Source organism: Coloeus monedula (assembly GCF_965178545.1).
Source record: "Coloeus monedula genome assembly, chromosome: Z".
Taxonomy (NCBI): Eukaryota; Metazoa; Chordata; class Aves; order Passeriformes; family Corvidae; genus Coloeus; species Coloeus monedula.
Genome location: NC_138822.1, coordinates 9,965,983 through 9,991,771, shown reverse-complemented (window position 1 = coordinate 9,991,771; position 25,789 = coordinate 9,965,983). Strand labels below are relative to the sequence as shown.

The following is a 25,789-nucleotide window of genomic DNA, read 5'->3' as shown; positions in this document are numbered from 1 at the left end:
GTTTGAGGAAGTCCGAAAAACAAGCATGGGTGATGAGCTCAGGTATCTAAAAGTTTAGATGACCTTTTCATTCCTGAACTATTTTAATATAGCCAGACTTTGGTAAGGAAGGTAAAGAAAGATAATTAAAACCTCAGAATTTCAACTTAGATGATAATAATATGGTTCAAACATGCCATAGGCATGGATTCTTGACACTATTCAGGATGCCAGAGCAGTGTTAGTGCAGCACAATGAAATATGTCGGCATGTGGTAATTTTAAGAGCCAGAAGTATCTCCTCTTAAACAATCTGAAATGTAAATGTGAAGCCTGTTTTCCCTCCTTGCTCTGTGTTTTCTTGACAGCCACTGCCAGGATCCAACCAGTAACTTGTCACCTCAAAAATATATTGATGCATTTGCAATGGCTGAGGTGCTAATCCTGACCCTCACGTGTATTAACGTGCCTGCCTTACACAGTCTTCACAACAAACTCTGGCTTCTTAGACTAAGTCAGTCCTACCAACAGCCAGGATGGGAGGTCAAAGACTTCCTAAAGACAAGATCCCTGGCATCATGCAGAAGGGTTCTTATAGTATGCAGTGCAATGGCAAGAAAACAACCCAGTTGGCTTGACCATAACCAAACACAGGTGATGTAAACTAGAACCTTTCCTAATCCAGTTCAGCTGCATGGCAAGGACAAGACCCTGATTTTCATTGCATAACTAAGCTGTCTCATTTAAAGTTCGGGCTACACATAGCTCAGAGTGCTTTCAGGATCTTCTCCAGCACTGAACAGGGGCTACAGATTGTTTCCTATACTCTTTTCCAAAGAAATGAAAATAAAAATCCGTTTTGCGTGGAAATGGGATGCAATTCACACATTATTAGGATTTAGCAGTTCTTGCTCTTTTAAAAATTACTGTGAAAATAATAGCTTTTGAACTGACATTTGAAGAAATAAAAGGGACATTTTTTCTTTCTTTCCATTTTTAGCTACTGAACATAGCATATTAAACCTACTCTTACCTACTCTTCTGGAATCTCCTTGCTCCTCCCTACACTCTCCATTCTCTCTTGTTTTACTATTGTCTTCAAAATTTGGAAATACCACTCTAGTCTCTTTCCCTAAAAGTAAGAAAAAAAATAAAAAAGCTTTAGGATTTAACAAAATTTCTTAATTTTTAAATTAAAGTCCCTTACATAGCAAAACATTCTGGAAACAAAAATCCTAACCAATGTGGATGAAAAAAAATGTTTAAAAATGGACTGGGTAATTGTTTTGTTTTATTTAATAGTGTCTTCACTAACTAAATGTCTGTAGGGGCTGTCTGCTGCAGACTCCATCACGGTGTAGTAAATCACCTCATAGAGGTCACTTCACCTGGGTGTGGTCTGTGAACTGCCTCAGTAAAGGATTTCAGCCTCATTCCATCACAGGCTTCAAGCTATATGAGAGAAAGTTATATGTAGAGAAATACGTGGAGAAACTAGTGGCTATTACTATTGTAGGACTTCCAGCCTTTCCTCACTGCGTGTCATGAGCAAGAAACCGCTCTGCTGCAGTTGCAGATGCAACCTCTATCGTTCCTGTAGTCACAAAGAGTCAACAGAGCTGATCCATGTTTCCTCAGCAAACTGAACTGGAGAGGTACACAGCCCTGCTGCATGTTTCATTGGGACCAGGAATGCTGCAGCACTCACTAGAACATACCCTGCTTATCCCTTTCTGGCAACAAGCACTGCAGTTAATTGGAGAGAGGATAAACAAAGGGGAAGTACAGTGTCCAGCTCTGTATCATAACTGAGATACATCCATTTTTATATATGACTGTGTGGAATGTGCTTAAATATGTGCTTAAATGTCTTCCTGAGTGGATGTCATACGGAAGGAAAGAGGGGATGGCCCAAAGTGATGCATATTGCACGCAGCTTTGGAAACATGTAATGTGATTACAGGTTGTGGAATGAATAGGCTGCCCATTACAGCTCCAATAAGCACTGGGGCATAACCCTTGTCTTTGCTGGATATAGCCTGTAGCAGAATTCTTCCCCTGGGCAAGGCTTAACAGCAAAACATGAGAAGGGTATTGAAGGGATTTAATTGCATAGCTATCAAGCCCTAGTAGCAGTTGCCCATATATGTTCTCAAGACCACATGTGGGAGTAGAGATGTCTGGATCCTGTGTGATGGGATATTTCAAAACCAGCTGTAGTAATACAAGTAGCAATGCATGGACCTTTACATGGTAAAGGAAAACAAAAAAGAGACTAAACAAGCTGAAAGGGACCAAACACGCTGAGAGGGGCAGCTGCTATTCAATCAATTACTTAAAGCTGGAAGACTGAAAGAGCATCCCAGTTTCTAGCCACAATTGTTGCATTTCCCTTAGCTGTGAGCCCCCCAATACCCACTTACTAAGACTGCCTCACTTGGGATATGGCAATAAAACTTTGCCTTTTGGCCACAGTGACTACTGGAATTATATAATGTTTTGTGAGTTTTTATATGACAAAGGATGTCTTTCACGGAGGCAAAGCTAAGCAAGAAGTCACTTTGACATGCTGTCACATGGAAAGGAGTCTGTGCAGCAGTAAGGAAAATGGGACCAGGAGGTGAAAACACTTGACAAAGTAGCTGCCTTGAAAAACAGCCTGCAGCAAGTAGCACGTCCTGGAAGTGGAGGTGAAGGCTGTCTGAGAGAGAAGACAGGGATGTAGAAAACTAAAATTCCAGGCTAGGTGGCCCTTCAAAGGGCAAGCACACGGGAAACAGGGTGACTCCCAGATCGCTTTCCTTCAAGATAGGGGAGTTTCTCTGTCTTAGCTCCAAGAGATTATTACATCAAAGTTATATGCTGCAGAATGCACTTCTGCTCCTCACGGCAGGACAGCCCCACGATGTCACGGTCAGCCCCCACCCAGCTCTGCATCTGGCGTGGCGGCTGCCCTGGCTCGGAGACGCCCCTCGGCTGGGGCAGCCCCGTGCTCACCCGTGCAGCGGCACCCCATGGGACAGGGCTGGGAGAGAGTGGGGGGCTTCGCTGCTGTCTATGAAAAAAGGAAGCAAACAGACGATCATACAAGTAAAAATAAAAGTGTAAGGAGCTTGCAGGCAGAACCGAAGCCAGGCTTGAAATCGCGGGTACCCTTGTGATACCGGCTCAGGTGTCCCCTTACTTCCTCACCTGCCTCCTTCTCCTCTATTTGTAACAGTGGGTTCTTCGGAGAGTCTGTACCCACAGGTTTGTCACTTTAATGTCTGATATCAATACATGCAGTGCATGCGGGGCATGTGGACACCTTACCCCTCCCTCCCTCCCCATCCAGATGCTCTTCGTCGCTTCTCTTAAGGGCTGCCCTGCAGCAGCAGCCTTTTGCAGCATACCATGTTACCACTGCACTCACAAGTGTCTGTGCGGTTCCCTCAGAGTCCGCGCTCTCGCAGCCCTGTCCTTTTCCTTATCCAAACCTGCTTCAGCTGGGGCTGCAGCCACCGCCTGCCCGCCCGCCTGCCGCAGCTCCCGCTCCCTGCGCCATGTGCCACCGTCCTTCCCTGCGCGCTGTGCTGCTCGCTAAGGACATGCTGTGGCACAGCTGTCTGCCTCCTCTGCTGCAGTCAGGCAGGTTTGTATTACCGTGCACGCTGCTGATGTCGAGCTCCTGTCGTGACCCAGCACCCCATAGGAGGAGCAAATGAGCTGAGACGTCAACGCAAAAAATTATAGCCATGCGAGCTATCCCTCTGCTCAGCTGCTTGGAGAGTGCCTACATGGTTTGTGTGACAGCACCAGCACACAGAAGCAGCACTGAAATGCAGTTAGCAAGACAGCTGGGAGACAGGCAGCCAGGCAGGCACTGGTCCAGTGACTAAAATGATCGTACCGTGAGCCAGCCTGCAGTGCCTCCAAAAGTCGCTGATTGCTACACAGGAGCTCGGCTTTCCTTGCAATTACTCCAGTTTCCCCCCTGTGACTGCAGTCCGTTTTGGTTTTGTTTGCCTTTTTGTTTCTCCCTCCCACCCACCGGTCTCCCTCTCTCCTCCCGTGTCCTTCTCTCCAGGATGGCGGAAGCAGAGTTGCACAAGGAAAGGCTCCAAGCCATAGCAGTAAGTCAGTTTCCTTTTACTTGCTGTTTTGTCCATAGCCGTGGGTTGCTGGAGGGAAGGGGGGATTCCAGCATAGTGGCTGGGAAGCACCCGGAGTGCCTGGCTTTTGCGAAGTTGTGTGTGGAATTCCCTGTTCGGGAAATGAGTGGTTAAAATCTGCTTTGCGGGATTTGGCTGAGAAAGAGGGCTCTGAGGAAGAGCGTTGAGCTGACACGTGCAGAAAGAAAAATGTGAATGCACAGTGGCATGCTTAAAAGATTGATGATAGAGAAGAAAAGGAATAAATGGGGAGGAGGGGAGATTGCAGGAGAAAATCAGTACTCTGCTGAATATATATTTTTTCACAGTTGGAGGTTTTGCTTAGCTGATGAAAAAGTCAAGCAAAATGATCTGCTGCAGGATGGCTTTTAGTGCAGAAAATAATTGTTATATTCCTAATTTTAAGACAATCGAACACAGGCACTGCATTATCAAAATTGTGTAATTGTTTGATCTACTAGTTAAACTGTCACCTCAGCTCCATAGCTTGGGCTGCTGAGCACATGATTTCAGACAAATTCCCTGCTGAGCTGCATCATGCCAGGGGTAAAATCTAGGCAGGATTGAGCCCGATTTTAGTTATAACTCTTGTTTTCACATTTAGTAGAGTAATTTGACTTGAGCCATGAGCTCAGCTGGTGCAGACCTCAGAGAAACGTGGGTGGAGACACCTGGTGAGGAAGGGGCCTGGGTGTTGAGGATCCACCGTCATCCTGGCATACAGAAACTGCCAGCTCATCCTGTAGCATGTCACAGGCACCGTGTCAAAAGGCCTGTGTTTCTGTGGGCACTGCCAGTCGGACAGCCCCATACAGCCTGCCCTTGTTCAAGTAACACCCAGCTCTTCTTCCCCATGGCTGAGACATTGATGCAGCTGTGCCAGTCCCAGACAGATGGCACAGTCCGTGCTGGGGACCACACACCTGGAGGTCTGAAGGGAAACAGAAGACGGCAGAGCCCGCATGGATTTTAAGTTTTCTTTCCCAGTTGCCCCAGTGATCAACAGATGCTACATTTTTCTGTAGCTGGCGCAGGTCACAGATTTCTTTTGTAGTGTAACAGGAATGGCTGCCGCTGCTTCTGCTGCTGTTCCAAGACATTTTTCTGAAGTCCACTATTCTGATGATAGGTCCACGGAGAGTTAAAATAACCAGATTTAAAAGAAGTAGATACAGGATTTTTCTCTCTAAAATATTAACTGTAAAAGAGCAAATGGTACCATTTGATATGGGGAGGGAAGAAGCTATAACCATTTAATTTTCAGGCAGTGGAAAGCAGATGCATATTTTTAAGCTGGTTCTCAGTTTTCTATCAAGATAGGCATTGCCATATCTCAAGTGGAAACACCAGGAATGTTCCCCCAGAGGCAAACCTCACCGCTGCCTGTAATTTGGGACTCCTTTATGGCAAAACTGTACTGCAGAGCTGCTCCATGCTTTGCTGCAGTGCATAGCTCTGAAACATTTCTGTCTCCACATTAAAAAAACAAAAGCTTTATATTATTGTTGTTTCTTTTGACTGCTATATAATAAAACACCAGACAGCACTCATTTCCTCATGATGTCCTGGAATCTGTCACCAAAGTAGATCAGGTGCTCTGGTTCTTAGTGCCCTGCATTTCACACCAGTGAGGCCATTATGGATTTAATATTATCACCTGGTGTATTGCAGCTTTTACAGCAGGTTTGTGCTGGCATAGTAGAAGGCCTTGAGAGTCTGAACCTTCAGTTTCTATACATATTTCCTTTTTGGTTTCTATTTCTGTTAATAAATAAAATGTAGTAAGCAATGTTTGCAGTTAATTGGATTGAAAGAATTTTACTTCAGCATCAAAAATATTCAGCCTTATTTTAAGTGTTATGTGGGTCCATGAACCAACTTGTTTGCTTACCACTCTGCAGAGCAACAGGTTTTCCATATAATCTTGTTAGGTGACTTTTCTCCTATGCTTGGGCTGCTGCAAATGTTTGTCAGAATGCAGAGAAGTTAATTTCTAGCATAAGTTTTGCTCCATCAGACTGAGTGACATTACACAAGTTAGGCTTTTCCCTCCTGCCACTGGCTGGCTAAAATAAGGTCAGTTCTCAAGCGTTGTATGGCCTTTCCCAGAAGAAGAAAGAACTGGCATTTCAGTTCAGCTTGGTGTTTCATCTGTTTGAACACACTGCAGTATCCCTCTGAGATGAGCAGAAGCTTACTCCAGCATTCTGCAGTCACGCTGGCTGAATGCTAGACTTACAGAAATAAATCCACTTACCACTGGGTTCTCTACACACTGTTCTCTGTACATTCGCTTCTATAATCACCATGGTAAATGAGTTTGCTGGGAAATGTGCAGAGTAAATTTTAAGTGTGCATCACTGAATATTTAAAGAAAACAAATCCAAAAATAGAAATATGAACTTTAACACCAGAAAGCTGACTGGTTTTGAAGTATTTGATTTTATACTTTGTTACCTTGACTTATCACAGTTTTAATATATGCCTCTCTGGAACAGAGGCAAGTGTCATGGGAAGAGGAAAAGAAGGAGTCTACTGTTAGGACATTAATCTAAACCTCAGTGAATGTGAGTTAGCCACTTGTTTTGTCTGCAGCAAGTACTTAGCCTCTCTGTGCATTCATGTTCTATCTGTAAACTGTGAATAATTGACTTTGCCCTTGTCTTAGGGAGCTGTTAGGGGTGCATGCAAGATGGAGTTGTACTTGGATGCCATGGTTTACCAGGGCAAGAAATATCTAAATAAGTCTTTTAAAAATGGAATTTGTGATTCAAAGACCAGAGAAGCTTCAAATGTGTATGTTTTAGTGCCATTGAAATGCTTAAGCTGTGATTTTCAGATCTTTGTGACGTGCCTAAAACTCACTCACTGACTATGGCAACACTCAGAGCACTGTGCAAATCTGGTTTGAGAAGCAGGAAGATGTGAGACAACTGCTAAAAAGTGGAACCTAGTTCTCTCTGCTTGGGGGGAAGACATAAACTTTGTGTCATGGAGAGGTTCTATGATGACTAGGAGCGTTTAGTTTTCTGATCCTTACTTGAGCAGAGGTCACATCACATCTTCCAACTTGGATGTGTGCTACGGATACTGGTAAATTTTTCTGCCATGACACACTGCTCTTAGCATCTGTCTGAGCCTGAATCACTACAGCATCCATCTGCTGTTCCACCAGCAATGGAGCTGAGTGGTGCCCACTCTTAATACTGTAGGGAGATGCCTTCAGGAAGCATACAAGAAGTTAAAAGAAGAGGTCTGAAGCAATCTTCTCTCTGAGCTTGTTCCTGTATAGAGCACTTTAGTGTTTGCGTCTGCTTGTTTCCTGAAGGTGATTGGTGGGTAAAATTCTGTGTGAAAAAGGAAGCATTTTTGTGGCTTTAAAAAATATGCTGGCTGCAAGTTGCTCAGAAGTTGGGAATGTAAATAGTCCCAGACTCAGTGGCCTGGGGACAGGTGAGCTGACTTAATTTTTCTTATTTTGGATAAATAACATGTGTGGCCCCAAAATTTGTTATATGGCCCCTTATCTCTTAGTGTAGAGAGCCCCACAAGATAGTGATCTAAACATAGACAAGCATTTACAAAACCTAAGTATCTTCTGTCCCCTTTCTAGCAATTGCAAAGCTGGGAAGTAGGGTGTTGAGTACCAATTGGTGCATCTGGGATATGAATGCACATATGATGCAATGAACTTGTGTTACCCATGCATCAAGTGGATTAAATGCAATCATTGAGGGGTAGCACTGAGGAGAAATTGTCAACTAAAGCAACGACCAGCACAGGAGTTGGAGGAGGTTTCCAGGTTCAAGAGATGTCCAGCCTACAGATTCAAGTGGGGAACTACTATACTGATTCCTCAGGAGATAGAAACAACAGCCATGATGGTCCCTTACTTACAAATGCCCAGCTCAGAGAACCAGTAGCTCAATTATAGTATCACTGCCACTCAATTAGCCTCACCAAAGATACCTCCTGTCAAGCAAGGCCATTCTTGCTTTTTCTATATTGAGCTGAATCTAACGTTACTTAGATATCCTGAGGGGGTTGACGTACTACAGCAGGACAGTGGGGGTTGAAAATAGCCCCCTCCTGTATCAGTGCAGTCTGCCTTACATGGATTAAGGACTGGCTTTCTGACAGGTCTTAAAAAGTTGCTGTTGGTGCGGGAGACTGCTGTTCCTTGAGAGCAAAGGCGCAGGAGAACTTACAGGAAGCAGCTTTTCAAGATTTGAAGGCATTGCCTAGTTGTAATTTGATGCAAATGAACATTGCTGGTGTGCAGGTAACATAAGGAGTGGTGGAGGAGCTGGATATACTACATCAAGAGAGCAAGATTGATTATTTGGTAAACTGGATCTTCCATTTAAAGAAGTACTTCACACCTGTGTACAGCAAGCATTAAAAGAGGGCAGTATGGGTTTGTGCATCCAGATTTAAGGTAGTATGGGGCTGGCACCAGGGCTCTGCAGTCTGAGCAGCGCTGCCTTTCACATGGAACAAGAGCTAGCGTGGGAGGTAGTACAACAGGGGCAAGGAGGGTGAAACTTGTCCTGCACAGGAGATGAGTTTCACACCAGTTAAACCTATGCCAGATGAGATTTTGAAGTCCTCCCAAACAGGAGCTAGGTCCATTCATGTTTACATATAGCACTGCACTAATTTCTCAATAGGTGTTTGAGAATACTAATACAATTAGAATAGTAATAAAATATTTTGGAAAGACAGTACTGGTATAGTTTCAGTATCACAGTTGCTGGCAAGCTAATCATTCTGTATTTCTGCACTGGACACTCAACAACTGCAGTGAAGATAACTTGATGTCCATAGATTTCAGAAAATTTATTGACAGAAAAGCCAGCATCCCTTCTGCCCCTTCCCATCCTCCCCTTCCCTCCCAATAGCTATTACTCCACACAATGAAAACCCATGACTAGTACATCATACCCAGGGTCATTTTACTGTAACACTGCTCCACAGTTTTTATGAGTCCTTCCAGAGATCATTGTCATGAAAATCAGAAACTTGTGTTGAGGATCACCTCGAAATATGTGGCAAATTCATTTAATCAACAGTTTGCTTTTGCTGTGATAGCTTAATACACTAGTTTCCAATGCCTTCATTTAGGAAGCAATGCTTTTGTCCTCAAAGTTAAGCATGGGATCAAATCCCATGTTGTCTGAATCCAGTTGTCTTCAGACCTAAAGACTGCAGGGAAAAATAAAAATGCAGCAAGATATGGTAGAAGTAAGCCAGCTGTGACTTTTCTGCTTGGAAAATAGGTGAGTGAGAAGAATCTGCAGAAGGCGTAAGTGTTGTGGAGAGAGAGGATAAGTAAATACTACTTAGATGTTTTGGCACAAGGATCAGTAGGTATCCAAGGAAGGTAACAGTTGTGGACAAAACAAACCCAAAAAAATGTTCTCCCTGTAATGAGTTGTTAAGCTGTAGAGCCCCATTCTCCAGGACGTGGTGGATGCTGAAGAGTGCACTTGGGCTTGAGAACAAACCAGGTATGCTCATGGAAGTGGAATCCATAAAGGACTTTCTCATTAGAAGCAATTTTTGAGTTGCAAATTACTAAAGGCTGGCAGAGAAGTTTTTTATCTGTTTACCATGCTCCTGGTTCAACTTTAGACACTGTGAAGCATGGGTTAGATGTGCTGATGAAGTGCAGCCATCCTATGTACTCAAACACATTCCTGGAGCAACCAAATCTTGAAGTTTTGACACTAGAGAAAGCCCCTTTTGCAATACCCATTTGAATTCAAACTCATTCAGTATTGCTACATAGTTTAATCCAATTTTCCCGTTCTCATTTTCCCCCTCATTGTCTTATTTGCTCTTATCATATTTATCATATCGTATTTATCATAGCTTACTTATCATATTTATGGCCCTGATTAATCACAGCCATTCCTCTGCCATCTCATTCCTCAGTGGTCCCAACATCCAATTACCTAAAACAGAAAAAAATCCTCCTGTAGCTGTAGCTCTTTTCCTTTTACATTCTGAGCTAAAAGACTTGGGGACTAGTGAGACTTTACCATAATTCCAGAGTACTCTGGTGAGGAAGACCTGGCAGAGTTGAGTCTGCATCCTGCTGCAAATATTTCCAGGGATGGGTTCAGCAGGAGCAAACTAGGGGGTTAGCACAAACTAAATCTAAATTAGATCTGTATCATGAGCATGACACGAATCTGTGAGATCCTTGTGAACCTCAGTGCAAATCAGCCAGAGGAGAGAAATTATGTTCTCATTGCTGTAAAGGATGAAGAGAGGTTTCCCTGCACACGGATCTGCAACCCTACCCTGGACTGCAGCAATACCATGAGTCAGCTTCATGGCAGGCCTTACACAGAGAAATACATGCAAGCACAGTTTTATCTTGCCTTTACTTTTGTAGTATATAAAGCACTGGGAGTTCATGCACAGCGTATGAAATGTTACAGCCTTTGCCTATTGTAAGCCAAAAGTCAAGCAAAAATGCCTGAAGTATCTGGAAACTAAAATTACCTTCTCAAATTTTATCTGTATTTTTGCTTTAGGAATGTTTAGATGACAGCAAGAGAAGCAGAATTATGACGAAAAAATATTTGTGTCAAAGTATCAGTGAAAACTAGGTAGAAGACTAGAGAAACCAGAAACCAACTTGCTCTGAGAAATTTCTAGACAGTTTCCAGACTTACCCAAACTCAACTGTTTAAATTTAGAATTGTTTCCACAGCACATTCCTACCCCTTAACACATCACCAACATCTCTTGAGCACAGGCCAGAAAGCTGAGATACTGGATTTTGTTTTGTGCCTTTCAAATTATATTTTGAAAAAGAAGTTGAAAATAGGTGAAAAGGTTTTGTGATTTTGTTGTTGTTGTTAAGTCTCTGGTTAAATAAAATAGTTGTGAAAGATCTACATTTTTGGATACTACTGAACAGCTCTAGCCTGGAGTGTAACTTCAAGGACAGATTTCCTGTACTGTGGTATTAGTGGGGTAGCTGTTAGTCTGAAGCCAGACTGTGGGATTTACGTGCCATGCTTAAAGTAATGGATAGCTGGGTAGCTAGGCTGAAGGTGGGATAGGCCTGGAAGGGGTGGCACAGTGACACTCAGCCTCTCCTTGAGCAGTCCTGCTCTTTCAGGAATCACTCCTTGTATCCAACTCCTTACATGCTTTACAAACGTCGTTTTATTCTTGCACAGAATGAAGTGTATCCTTCTTGCAAAGGACAGTCACCAGCAAGAGGGTTCATCTGCCAAGTGTATTTGGGAGAGTACTGGACTATGCACCTCTAGTAAATTATTACTACCTTGCCCTCTCTCAAAGGGCACATGAGCGTGTGCTGAAGGCACTGGTTGGACTGAGGATGCCTTTCAGAAGCAGGGCTTGGAACCAAAGGGATGCTACACCTGCCTCTGTCCCTAATTTCCTAGAGCAGAAAAGAATTTTCTGTTGCAAATTCTGATCAGGGAAAGCCACGTGGTTGCAAGGGTTAACATCACCAAACAAGTGGGGTGGCAGTGAAATAGGTATGTCTTTTTGGCAATCGCACACCAGACCTGTGTAGTTCTTGACACACAGATGATTTTTGTTACTTAGCTGACTTCCAGAGAGGTTAGATGCTGGAGGCGTGTAAAGCTTTCTTCCTCTTCGCCAGTAAAAACAAATGCTCTCTGTGCACAAAAAAAAGGCCAGCAACCAATGCAGTTTGGAGTGCTCTTTTTGGAAGGAGACAGACCTGCCCTCATCTATGAGTTGCTGCCCCTTCCAGACACACAGAGCTCAGGTTGTTGATTTAGGCAGTGCACAGACTGTTTTAATTTGAGTTGCCAGCATAATTTATCAGGATCCACAGACAACAATCAGCAGGGTGGGGCTCAGCCCCTCTGCAGTTCCTAATAATAGCAGTGCCTGGCAATCAGCTGGAGGTTTGGGACGGCAGAGATGTGTTCCGATATTTCCAAAAAATTACATACCTTGAAAGAAGGCCTTCATTTTACCAGCAGAGAACCAAATAAAAGGCGCTTTCCAGCTTTTTGGGGCTATGTCATTGTCAGCTTCTCTGCTTCAGCCATGTTCCTTTGCCATGCAGAGCTGCAAGCAGCACTGCAGTAGAGGGAAGTAACCTGGTCAACTAATGGCTGAAGAGACCCCTTTAAGAGGCTGACTATTGCAGACAGAAATTGGAAGCCAGGTTGCTGTGTAATTTATTGCTGGAGGAGGGAGAGCTGAGCAACCCGTGGGGCTGGCTGCAGTCGCACAGCTGCAGTCTCGTTACGGCACAGCAGCAGGAGAGAGCGCAGGGCTGAGATGGCTCCGAGTGGGTGTGAGCGGCTGGCCATTAATTAACCAGCTGGGTGCCACTGTGGGATGACTGGCCTGTCCCGGAGGGAAAGGGTATACAAGCACGTACACACCCCCTCCCTGTTAACCTCTCGTGGAACGCCTCTGCTCTTCGCCACGTGCCAGGTCCTTGGAAAAGATCCTGCTGACAACCATGGGTTTTTAAGGATCCCTAGTCTTCCAACTGTTTCCCACTTGGAGCATAAAGCAAGCATTTGGCATCCAAGGTGTCACTAAATTTACGATAACTGCAGCACAGGGGACTGGATTGTCTCATGTGCTGGCATTGGTACAAAACTGCTGTCTTGAATGTGTTGGCCAGTTCTGGCAGCTCTGTGCAGACAGTGTGTGAGAGTTAATCCCTTATCTCTTTTGAATCCTTAAGTACATTGACATAAAAAGTAAGGCTCAGTTGTTAGTCATGTATTTTTTCTTAATAAACACAAGCATATGCAAGTACTTGCTGCATGTTAGCGAAATAGGCTCCAGCAGAAGTCTGATTCAGCATTAAAAGCTGCATCTTTAAGACTGCTCCTTGTGGTAGGGATACCTGCTGTATTAGGAATGTGCATAAACTCATCCCAGCATCACCGAGATCTTAGCAAATTGTTCTGGTTAAGGAAGTAACTTCTAACCAGATAGGAAAAAAAATCTATAGTTTTTAAAAAATAAAATAAAGAGCAGCCTAAATGTAACACTTTTAAGAACTGTGTCCCTGAATCAGTAAAACACTGAGAAGTACTGGTTGTTTGTAGTAAATTTACAGTTGTCGTTGCTGAAATTTCAAAATGTACAAGATTTAGACTAAAATAAGATTTAAAGCATAGTGTATAGACTATATAGGATGTCTGAAACTCATCTGCGAAGTAAAGACCTGTTCACACTTTTCATGCTTTAGCTTTAGATTATCAGATTGCCAACTTCCTGGGTGCCTGAGGAAAAATAATAGAATTGAAGTGGTTTATGAGTATTCTTTTCCTTATCATGTGTGGCATTGCTTATGAGGCTGATCCAAGATTTTGGTGAAACTGATGACACCGACCTCCTCCTCTGTGAATTTGTCAGTAATTCACAGTATTGCAGGAGAGTTGTTCCAGAATCAATAGAGCTTACAATGTAGGCAACTCTTCACATTTTTTTTCCCTGGGCTTTTAATATGATGTAATAATTCATAATTCTGAAGACAGGAGTTGTTCTAAAGATCTTTCACTTCTGAATGGAGCAGACGAAAAATCCTGCTGAACTGAAGAAACCTGGTAGGAGTTGACTTTTACAACTCTGCCGCAAATCTCAGAGGACTTCAGAGGTGAATTTCCCTCTGGATTTGGCCCTTGTATCTCAAGACTACACTGTCTGCAAACTTCACTGCCCATGAAAGCAGCCCTGAAACACAGATCTAAAGAAAAAAACAACGGTATTTTGGTGGTCGGAGTATCTACAGCTACAGTTTCTGCTACATTTTGGTCTGTTACATTTTAAGGCAAGCCTCCATCCTGGCTTAAACATACAGGAAAACAAAAATAGTCTTTGGTCTCTGTTTGAAAGAGAAGCAGTTTGAAAACACATGCTCATTGGTAAAATAAATCCAATTTAGATTGAAGTGGATAATATTAACCACGTGACTGTGGGCAAGTCATAGGTGACTGGTGGAAAGGTGGTGAAGTGGTTATATACTGTTACTATCTGTATGGATTGGAGAGTGGTTTGACCAAGCTCATCTGTGTGCCACTGAAGTGATAAAGAGAGTTTAAAATGATACTGGCATATTACCTTTTTCACACGATGTCTTCAAAACAAGGATTCTTACCACCTAGTACTTAACAACTGCTGAATAACATTTCTGAAGAAAGAGTGATAGTGGATAATGCTGTGAACAGTATTCAGCAGCCTCATCTATCATGGAAAAGGCATTGTGTGTATATGTATGTGTATATACATACAAATACACACATGAAATGTTGGTATATATATTCTGGAATGCTGTTTGTTAGGCATGTGGAATGGTGTTTTGGTCAGACCCATGCTGGGTGTTAGTCTCCAAGAAATCCACGGGCAGAAGGGAGAAGAGTCCAAGAGAGTCAGGAATGATCTGAAGTGGAAGAAAATTACTGCTGAGGCAAGACAGAATTGTCTGGCCTGGTGAAGAAAATACTGAGGTTTAGCTGATCTTTTTTAAGGGTAGAAAAACCTTCTGCATTCCTTTGAGAGTGGATCACCAGTATTTTTGCTTATTCTCAGATGTTTCTCAGTCAACCGATGATTACTATTCTGGTTGTAAAGGGTTCCTCTGCAGCCAGTCAGTTTCCTTGCAATGCCAAGCATAATCCTTCTCTGAGATTTGGCAGCATACAAGCAGTATGGATGCTTGCAGACCCAGAAGAGCAATTAAACCCAACTGCAGTGGCAGAAATCTGAAGCTGGGTTGGTTTACTTCGCATTTTGAATAGGCTAAGTGTGTGAGTAGTCAGGCACTGGAATTCAGATATGTTGGGTAACCTGATCATGTTTGAGAACATAAGATTACCTTTCTTCCTGTAGGAGAACCACCAGTCCCTATTCTCCTCTGCAGCAGGACCGTATTCTGCTTCCAATCAAGTTTATAGGAATTCTGCTGCTATTTTCTGTGGTGAGCAGGAACAGACCCATAGTATCCCCATAAGTATTCACACAATTTCTAACTCTGTCATCACAAAAAATGCCAAGTCTGTGCCAATTCAGACGTGTAAATCAGACTTTCCAGGACGAAGTATAAGGATGAGGATGAATACAGAAAATGAGATTCATCATTTGTCTAAACTTAAGAGTTGCATCCTTTGCCATTTGTCAAATGCTCATATCAGCAGTACAGAGGCACAGTTAGAAAGTGCCTAAACTCACCTATTGAAGGTTCAGCTTTTTATGTAAAAAAAATATACTGGATTTTAAATTCCTTATGTTCTTGTTCACCCACAGGAGAAAGGCAGTTTTGACAGCTTGGTTCTTGTAATACCCACTGGTCTTGACTTCTTCCCTTTTATGTTACCTAGAGTGCAGATATACCTTTGCTGGAATAAGCTTCCCATGCTTTAACTGTGCTTTGCAAGGAGCTGCTTTTTCAGTATAATCTTTTTCAACAGAAGTTTTTTCTCTTGGTAGAAATGTTACAAATGGGAGCAGGGGGCAGGGGGGTTTGGAATAAAGAAAAAAAATTACAGTAATGATAGTACTGTCTATTTTTTCTGTTCAGGCAGAGGGGAGAGAAAAAATTTTAAAAGAGGAGATATTTTCAGCTTCAGTGAAACCATGTTTGTGGTTTCTTTGTTAATCCTGGAAGGTGTAAACTGTCGAGGCTCAGCAAGCTGAAATTTCCCTAAGGCTCTAGCCTAAAATCAAAGGGGATGAGAACCCTACCCTTCAGCTTGTGTAAGCAGAATGAAAGTATCAGTACTCTGATTGAATTTTGTTGTTTTCCTTTTTATCCAACCCAAACTGTCTTTGAGTTGCCTTTGCAAAACAATGCAAAACTTTGCACTGAAACTTTGGAGCCAGTCCTTGGGACCTGTTCGGGGGCTTGAAAATAAATAGTGCATAATTTGTAGGGCAAATAAATTGTCAAAGGCTTCTAGACAGCTCAACTTCAGGCAAATTTCTTTGTGGCTACACCTTGACCTATACGTGCAGAAAGCCTTTCAGCATGCATTAAGGTAAAGCAACAGGTTCTCAGATGGTAACATCTGTACAGGTTTATCTTTATTCCTGTGTTTTAAGACAGCTCGCATCATATTTAAGAAACTGATCAGAGAGAGCCTTCACTGCTGATGTGCAGTTAATATTGCACTCCATTTCAAACTTTGTCCTTTTTCAGCAGAATTTTTTATCTCAATAAAGCCCCACTTAAATAATGAGCAATAAGCAACTGGTTTGCTTGTGGATATATTGCTGAAGCATTACATGTTTCCAGATGCAATCCAGAATTGCAGGTATTGGATCCTTAATAAAGGTGGCAAAGCTGGTGACAGCCTCTTACTGTGTTGTAACAGAAATTACCTCCTGTGTTGTACAGTGTTATAACTATTACATTGGTGTGTGACTTAAAAACCCCAGTCCTTCTTTCCAGACCAGTTCTTCTCCCTTTAACAAACAAACTAAACAAAACAGTCTTTTGGCTATCTGAGAAATAGCAACAGTGGGTTTGGCTGGTCCCAGAGTTGAGCTTTTTTCTACTGTGAAGTGCATCACTTTCCAAAAAGTTACTGTGTAAGTGGCATTCAGCTTTCAAATTTCATTGTCTTTCAGAAGTTAATGTAGAATATCTCCTCTACAAAATGTTGGAAATATTTTCCTTGGTTAAAAGACATAAAAAAAAAAAATTACGATCATTTGGAACATATCTAAGTCATACACTGAAGTACCTACATCTGTACAAAGATGCGCATCTGGCTTTTAGGTCCGCTAGGTATCCAAAACATGTCCTCATTGTAACAAATCAGATTACTGGAAGGGATGTACAACAGCTATCAAAGGTAATGGAAACAAGCTGGCAACTTGCTCCAAGATCAGCAGCTGAGGGAAGCAGAGAGCAGTTAGGGTGAGCACAGCTGCCTCTGCACTGTACTGGGGTGTATGGCATCCATTAGCTCCCCATCTGACTCAAAAATACATGCCAAAGAGCCTTACTCAGTAAACTCAGCATGAAGTCTAAACTTTTGTTTCAGAAAGGAGGCAATACAGTTGTTTGTTATTCTCTTTAGTGTCCTTATTCAGACATCTTTTTCCAGCCGACCACCATCACAAACTTGAGTTGTTACTTTATTTTTTTTTTCTGTTGTTCTGACAAGGACTAGCTATTTATCCGCTTTTTCCCTGATATATGAGTAAGAGCAATATTGTCAAAAGTATCCAGTAACTCTTGACACTCAGCCTGAGACTTTTCAAAGCCTGCTTTTTCAGAAGGTAAGTTGTTGTGTAATCCTTAAATACCTCTTGTATTAATCTGAAAGACATTGTGAAACTTTAGTGCATCTGACTTCTGGATCTGCTGGAAATCCAAAGCAAATCTTCATTGTGACAGTTTTACAAGTGGCAAATTGAACAACAGCACACAGTTTGTGATAGGAAAAACTTGCACCTACTTACCCTTTTAATATTGATTGCATCCTTGGTCTTCATGCTTTTAAATCAATATTTATTTGTTTCAGTTTCTCCTTTGAAACACAGATAAAAGGAAGGACAGAAACAAAATCTACTCAGTAGTAAGGAATACAAGGCATGCCATTGGAGGCAACAAAAAGAAACCCATGGAAAAAAAACCATCAAAACCCCATCTCTAACAGTTTTTGTTTGTCACTGAGTTACAGGTTTTTTATACCACCTGATCTTGTGGCCCTGTTCTTCCCTACAAAATGTGGATTGTGATACTGTGGCACAGAAGCAGTGTGAAAGCCATCTGCATCAAGTCTAAATGGTGCTTTGAAGATGGAATTTGAGGCACAAGTGCTTCCCAGAGCTTTATTATTCTGTCGCCAGCAGCTGATGAAGCTTGATGCTATAAAGGAGGCAAAGAAAACCCCATTAAACACCTCCTGAATTGTTTCAGAGTATTTTTTTTTTCTGTTTTGGCAGTGGGGAAGATGAGTCTCTGTTGTCCATTACTGGCATTAGAGCAGAGCCAGCTGAGGTCTACACCCTGTTGTGCCAGCAAAACAGTGAACATGTGCCTAGTGTTGGCCTCCAAAAGAGCACAGAGTAAGGAAGATGAGAAATGAGCACAAAAAGGTGAAATTATTTACCCAAAATATTCAGGAAGCTGAACCTTCTTTTCATTCATCCAGTGGCAGGCTCCACACTGAACCCCACTGTCCATGTCCTCATTAATTGCTGTGGTCAAAGGTTCCCATCCTAGACTGAAACACACACTCCACTGATCTGCTTCTGTTTTGGATGCTGAGAGATCGTATGTGGGCACAGGGGTCTTGTCCTACCTCTCTTCTCTGCAGGATGCTCTGATCCTTTAGTGCCCAAGATCTCCACCACCTCCAGCAAGGCCTTCAGCAGAGCATCTTCTGTAGAGCTTTCATGCATTTTGGTTAGCTGGCATTAATAGACTGTCTTCCTACATGTGCCGAAGTGCTGCTTCTCAGCCATCGTGTATATTCGGTGAGTACAGCGTGTGTTAGCAATTAACCCATCAGTTTTCTTCCTTACTGCCATCATGTATGCGAGCAGCATACCAATAACACACTTTCAAGAGATCCTTCAGAGGTGTCTGAGGACCAGAATTTGCATTAAACATCTGCCTGGTGACTCCAGTACAGAGACACCTGGTGCCTGAAGAAACCTCATTCCAGCCTGCTGATGTGCCTTTCTTCCCTCTTGTTCATGTTCATGATCAGTATAATTATTTGCCTAGTCTAATTTAGTGGGCATAGCGGCAGGTTTTGTTAGTATCTTTTCAATAAGGGAAGGAGTTAAGAAGCTGGTAAGTCCTCACATAAAATACGTACTACAGCATTGGCCATGACCTGCACATGTGTTGGAGCAGTCCCAAGCACAAGTACAGGCTGGACAGAGGGTGGATTGAGAGCAGCCTCTGAGAGAAGGACTTGGAACTGCTGGTGGATCAGAGGCTGGACATTATCTGTCAGTGGGCGCTCAGACACCAGAAAGCCAAATGTGTCCTGGGCTGCATACAAAACAGCGTGGCCAGCAGGGCGAGGGATGGGATTCTGCCCCTCTGCTCTGCCCTGGTGAGACCCATCTGGAGTGTTCTGTCCAGCCCTGGGGCCCCCAACACAAGAAAGACATGAAATTGTTGGATTGAGTCCAGAGGAGGCCATGAAGAGAATTGGGAGACTGAAGCACCTCTCCCATGAAGACAGGTTGAGAGAATTGGGAGTGTTCAGCCTGGAAAGAGAAGGATCCAGGGAGACTTTATAGCACCTTCCAGTAACTAAAGGGGGAAGAGAGCTGGGGAGAGGGTTTTTAGCAAGGCATGTAGTAATAGGACAAGAATGGCTTTAAAGTATAGCTTTAAAATGAAAGAGGGTGAGTTTAGATTAGATATAAGGAATAAACCCACACAGGTTACCCCGAGAAGGGTGGATGCGCGATTCCTGAAGTGTTCAAAGTCAAGTTGGATGGCACTTTGAGCAATCTGGTGAAGTGAAAGGTGCCTTGCACTTGGCAGAGGTGTTGGAGCGAGATCATCAGTAAGGTCCCTTCCAACCCAAACCATTTCTATGATTCTCTGAATACCATGTTTGTTTATTTCTAGGGAAGCAAAACAAGATCATCCCCTCAGTGTAGCACAACCTAGGAAACTTGCTTTACATCTCTGCAGCAACAGTACCTATGGATATAGCTTGATTTCTCTCCCTTTCTATTTTAGTTCACAGACATATTCAAAGGTGCTGCCCCATGGCAAGTAATAACCCTCAGAAAGAAAAAAAACATTTAGGCTGTGAGTAAAGAATGACTTTAGGAAGGAGAAGCATAGGCAGAAATACTTTCAGCTGCATAGAACTGTTCTGTCCAAGTCATTACAAATGACATAACTGTGGCTTATATTTTCAAAAATCTTAGCAGTGGAATGGATCATTTTTGCCTCTGACTTTCAAGCTGTGATCTTGGACAGGTGGTAGGAAATTTTGAGGGTTTTAAGGCTGTTAAGATTTGGAGAGGAAAACCAAAAAGGTGAAAGTGTTGGTGCTAGTTTCCTAGCAATCCTCATGGCAGGAAGAGAGCATTTTCGAGCACCAGCAGTTATCAGGACTGTCAGCCAGCCAGCTGCTCAACAAGGATGCATTCTCACGACAAGCAGTGGTAAAAGAATCATATTTTATTAGTATGTATGTCTTCTCTGAATGCCAATTGTTCGGCACAAGACAGCAGGAAAGATCATTATGGCAGACTTTGACTTGGCAAAAATTGCATCAGAAAAGAAGATTCTTTTTCTATACCTTTTTCTGTTACAGAGAATTTCTTATAAATGGGAGAGAGAAGTATTATTGCCACTCCCACTGAATGCTCCATGTGGGCCAAGACATGCTGTTAACAGTTTGTTTAGAAAAGTATTTCTAAACTTTCTCCCTTTTCAATGAATCCATACTGATTTAGTCTTTCTCCTCTATTTGATTTATCATTACCAAGCACCAGAGATTTAACTGTTTGCAGATGTGACTGAATTTGTGTTTGTTTCATTATCAGACTGACTTAGTCAGATTTTTTTCTGCTTTTCTTCTTTACTTCTGACATTGTCATGTCTTTGAACTTAGCACGGTAGCAGTCCCATGGTGTGCACTAGAATGGCAGCTGGCCGTAATGGAGACAAGCAAAGTCATCTTTTGCAAGTATTGCTTGATGCTTCAAGCCTATCAAAGCTTGCCATATTTGGATGGCAGTCAGGACCCATCTTGATGCAGCACAAAAAATAAACCCCACCCACTAGCAGTGTACAGTGGCTAAAAGATACCTTGAGAAAAATGAAGTGTTTAGCACCATACCTTCTTTAAGGGTTTTCTCCTTCCGCTTAATAAGAAAACTGAAGAGTTTGTATAGCTCCTGTTTCATCCTCTGTATGGGTGTACTTGCACATTTTCAATATCCCTACTGTTTGCCATGTTTCTTTTATTCCCCCATGGTCAACCTGGATTGAAGTTTCTCTGCAGAATGCGAACTCTTGACCAGATTTGCAGAAGAATTCAGCAATCAGCATACAATAGGAAAGAGTTTCAATTTAAAGTGCACCCTTGAAAATACAGACTCTCTTGTGCCCCCACTCCCTTCCATGTCTGTATGGGATGGGTTATATTTTCATAATATATCTCTAAATGTAGTGAACATGTCTACATAAACTCCTGGTGGGTGGATCCCATCTGTTTCCACACTATAAGAAAATGTTTTAGAAACCTAAAGGAAAAGAAAGTTATAAATGTACCCATCCTTACACCCTATCCCAGCTTCTCATTTTCTTGTCCTCTTTGATGTCTGTCTATGCAAATGCCAAGACTGAAATTCAGCTCTTTTCCCAATTTTTTCTTTAACTCAAAACTTAACTTTCTTGTTTCTCTTACCAGAGTTTGGAACTCTTTCTCTCAGTTTTCCTTTGGAAAAGGGTGAATAAGACACATTGGTCTTGTACTTACTTGCCATTGACCTTTTTACTCTCTGTAACTCGGTCTCTTCAAACTACTCTGTTTCTGAAGAATCAACTACGAGATACAAGAACCATCCATAACAATTACCAGGTAAATCTTTCTCATCTCACACTTTAGAGGAAATTATTCCAAAAGGAAATTCTTAGCAAGCTTACTATTACAAGTACTACTTAAAGTTATAGCAAAAAGAGAGGGGAGGGAAAGCATTGTAGGAACTACTGTTTTCTCCACCTTTAGATTGTAAACTGATGTAGAAGGACTTGTAAAAATGCTATGGACATTTGAAAAAGAAAATCATGTATATCCGAGCAAGAGTTAAGATTTAATTTGCATTCAGTCACTTCCTTGGCAACTCTATTGCTTTAAACTTATCATCCTTGTTTCCTGATGACAATGTGTTACTGACATCAGCTCAAGCTGATGGCAAAGATATTACCAATTTAGAAAATAAAGTGTCATCTCACGGAAATTATCCGCCTTTGACACTGTGATGCACACCAGTGTGCCCAGCTGGAGCTGTGGAGTCATAACATTACCACTACTTAGCAGAACAAAAAGGATCACAGTGCAGTAAAAGAGAGATGTACATTCTTACTGGTTTGCATGGAAGAATATGGTTATATGTTGGTTCCATAATGAAGTGGAGACATGGCTTGTAAAATACAGATAATAAAAAAACCCATTGCAATATTTCATATACTTGTTCAATTGTTTTCCACAGTTCAGTCATACTTCCACCTCTTCCCTGTATTCATAAGGACTCCTAAATTCCTTTTTTAAATATGAAAGCTAAGATTCCAGTGTAGTCATGTAGCTGTACAGCTAAGGTTTTAAGAAAAATAGGAAATAATTGTGAAACTTGTTACAAAACCACAAGAGTTGGCAAAACAGAGCTAGCCATAACATTTTTGATATTCCTCCTGTGCATAGGCCAGAGTGACGTTTAAGACTTTTACTAGCAGATCTGCAGAGGATGTGATCTGCTTTTAGCAAGGAGAAGTTTAGTTAAAGTATCAGAAACTTACCCTTTGAGACCTAAACTGAGAGCAGATACAAACTTAAGATGGAAAGCCTGCACCTACAATTAACTAAAGACTGCTTTCATAGTGACCACACCTTAAAAAATTACTTTTGCAGAATAAAATACAGTTGAATTGCAGCAATGATAGAGATTACATATGCGTAAAGATTGCTGTGTGTTTTCAGATGGAAATCTGCTAGTTTATATAAATGAATATGAAGTTTTGGCTCCTCATCTGGGGCTTCTTGGTATAACTGTAGTGCAGATGGAAGTACCTATTACTCATAAGCTTTATGGTTGCTTTAGAGTAATTCAGAATTTCCAGATAAAAAATAAAAAATTTGTTTCTCTTGCACATCAACTAAATGGTGACAATAAGTTTGATTATAAAAATTAGCAGTGCCCTGTTAAGCTAATACATCTGTGCTTTGCTCCCTGCTCCAATTTATCATCTCATATCAGGTTAAATGCACTTTTGTTTTTCAAACTATTTATTTAGCATAACAAAGTATGATCTTGCTCTCACTATGACTTGGAAAATAGCTGTTGTGGTGCCACATCTCGTGATACTCTTTGCAGGGCTCTGCAGGAACGTAGAAATGATATGGAAGAACTGGAGAAATAATGGCTGCCTACAAAAAATCAGATAGCTTTATGTATCCACAGAGCTAACCCAGACTGCAGACTGGCTGCTTTTCACATGTAATGAAGGAAGAATTTACTCTTTCCTAGTGTAACACACATGATTGTTCCCCATGAGAAGCCACCTCAGCTCCTCTGTCATTAAAGTGTGATTTGAATATTGAGATAACTGGCACGGGAAAGGTTTTCCAAGTTTACATCTGTGACAGTACAGCGTGACATCTGCTTATTCAGGAAGGGAGATGAAGGTACTTGGAATAAGCATAGCATTTTCATATGTCCCATAGAAGAATCACATCTTTCTAAAACCCGAACAAATTGTGGTCTAAATTCTCTTTGGGCTTGAAAACCTTGTTTCATGGCATTTAAAGGGGCTCTAGGAAAGCACGGCATGCTGTCTGTAAGAAATTTTGGGTAACTGGGCAATTCTGTTTTCTGGTGTTGAGAGTCCTCTGAGCATTACTGTATGGCAGAATGGTGAAGTGGAAAGACTGACACAACTTCCAACCATGCAGTGTTTTAAAGCTGTCCTGTAGAGTATGGTACCATCCACAATCCGCAGGATTTGACAGTAGCAGGACACAGAGACAGGCAGAAATTGTGGTATTTTGATTTATCCAGGATAAACAGAAGGGAGATGCTATAGCAGAAATTCTCAGGTATGAATTTTACCTGAAGTGTCAATCGTCAAAGAGGCTAAGATTCCTTTGCTGGGCAACATATCACTCATGTCAAAGAGGGAGGTGTTATCTAATACTTCAAGTGAGTATTGCTGTCCTCAGTGTTCCCTTTCCTGCCAGACCTGGGTAGCACCAGGTCAGTGACCTCAAGATGGTAGGCACACCATGTTGGAAGGCAAGCTTCACAACATTTGGGGACCACTGGGCAGTGAGACCAACTCACCCTTGTGTATATATGCATTCACATCCAGCCCCACAAAGGTCTCATGGGTCTCTGTTCCTACTGAAAATGGTGGGCACCAGCACTTAAGTTTCTGTGTGGAATGTAAAGCCTTGTTGCTTAAAAGCTAGACCATTCTTAAGAACTATCTGTCATGAATTGGGGTGTCTGACTGCTTACCTGCCCTGAGACTACTCAAAGGACAGCCTAAAAATCCTCTAAGAGCACTTCCTTTGACTGACTACTAGTACAGACCCACGGTAGGCTGCTGCTTCAGTAAAAACAGCTCGTTGTGCCGAGTGCGAAAGGTTGACCACTGCAAACTGACTCTTGGCTGAGGGTTCCTGCCGTCAGCAATCTCTTCCAGCCACCTGTTAACAAATAACAGTGGTTTTTGTAACCCCCATCCTAGCACTTCTGCAAGTACACGAAGAGTTTTGGCAAGATCTCTGTGCCAGGCACGGAGATCTTGGAAAGCCTCAGGAACTATCACAGGGGCAAGCAGTCGTGGCACACAAGGATGCAACAGGCAGTTCAGCAAATTTGACTGTTCAGGGTTGTTTCTTCTTGTGTTGAACCAGTTAAGTTACTGTCGTCCACAGCTGGCTGACTGGGTTTTCAAAGCCATCATAAGAAAATATTAGTAATGCACAAACAGCCAAGTGATCTGTCAGAAAGCAGAGAAAGGAGATGTTTCTGTAGAGAAGAATGTATAACAGACAAAATTTTCTAATTGGCTGGGGGAAAAAAATCAGTGCTTTCTGAGAATCCATGGAAAAATGAATAAATTATTTTTTGCAGCTGCTTTTATTTTTCTGTGCAGCTGCAGGAATTTACGTGTGTTCTTGAACTAAAATGTGTGGTCTGGTGACTAGACATGGTAAGAGGGCAAGAATTCCTCTTGCTCCCCAGGATTTCAAAAATTCTGAAGTGTCCTTTCAAAAATGAAGAAGAAAAACTTCATCCAAAAAGTAAAAGTTCATCATTCTTTTTAACCTGATGAAATATTTTACCATTAAAAATAATTCCTTTATTTCTCATTAATATTTGAGTAGACGGTGTTGATTAGATGTGAAACATAAACATACCTTATGGAATAGCTTAAAAATTAAAATGTTAATTTTTAATTCCTACAGTGGCCCCCACTTGAGTTATACTGTGTTCATTAATAGCTCTTCGTTGTCCATCTTACAAAATGGATGCAAAGGTAATTGCCCTACAGTGCAAGAGCCATATGATGAAATGGAGAATTGGATTTGTGGGCTGCACGTCACCCACAAGCCATTTTGTTTTGCAGGACTGCTGTAGCAGGTGTCCCCTAAGGGTGACACAGACTCTAAAACAGACCTTAGAAGTAACTACATATAGTTATCTCACAGCTCAATGAGATCCATCAGGTCTGCTGAAGATATCACTCATCATGACTCTGGCCAGCCATGAGCAATGATGGGTCAGAATGGCATAGAAACCCCACAATGAACAATGTTTCTTATGCTGGTGACATTGTAGGTCCAAAACTGTTCCTTTCCAATGCAATTTTGCTTTCCTGATAGAAAGGAACCAGCAGTTGCTAAAAGAGCATGGCAGGCAGGCTAGAGAATCCAATGTTCTGTGAATCCCAGG

General features: G+C 42.1%; 1 protein-coding gene across 2 annotated transcripts in view; it reads left to right on the top strand.

Annotated features, from left to right (window-relative positions):
* Nucleotides 1-4,045: 4,045 nt before the first annotated feature.
* The window catches only part of LOC309585121 (paralemmin-1-like), a gene marked incomplete at both ends in the record, with an annotated part of 123,638 nt that continues 101,894 nt past the window's right edge, over nucleotides 4,046-25,789 (top strand). For both annotated transcript variants that reach the window (XM_082301646.1, XM_082301645.1), the window contains one exon: nucleotides 4,046-4,090. In XM_082301646.1, the coding sequence (XP_082157772.1) occupies nucleotides 4,046-4,090 (45 nt within the window). The remainder of the gene's footprint in view (nucleotides 4,091-25,789) is intronic.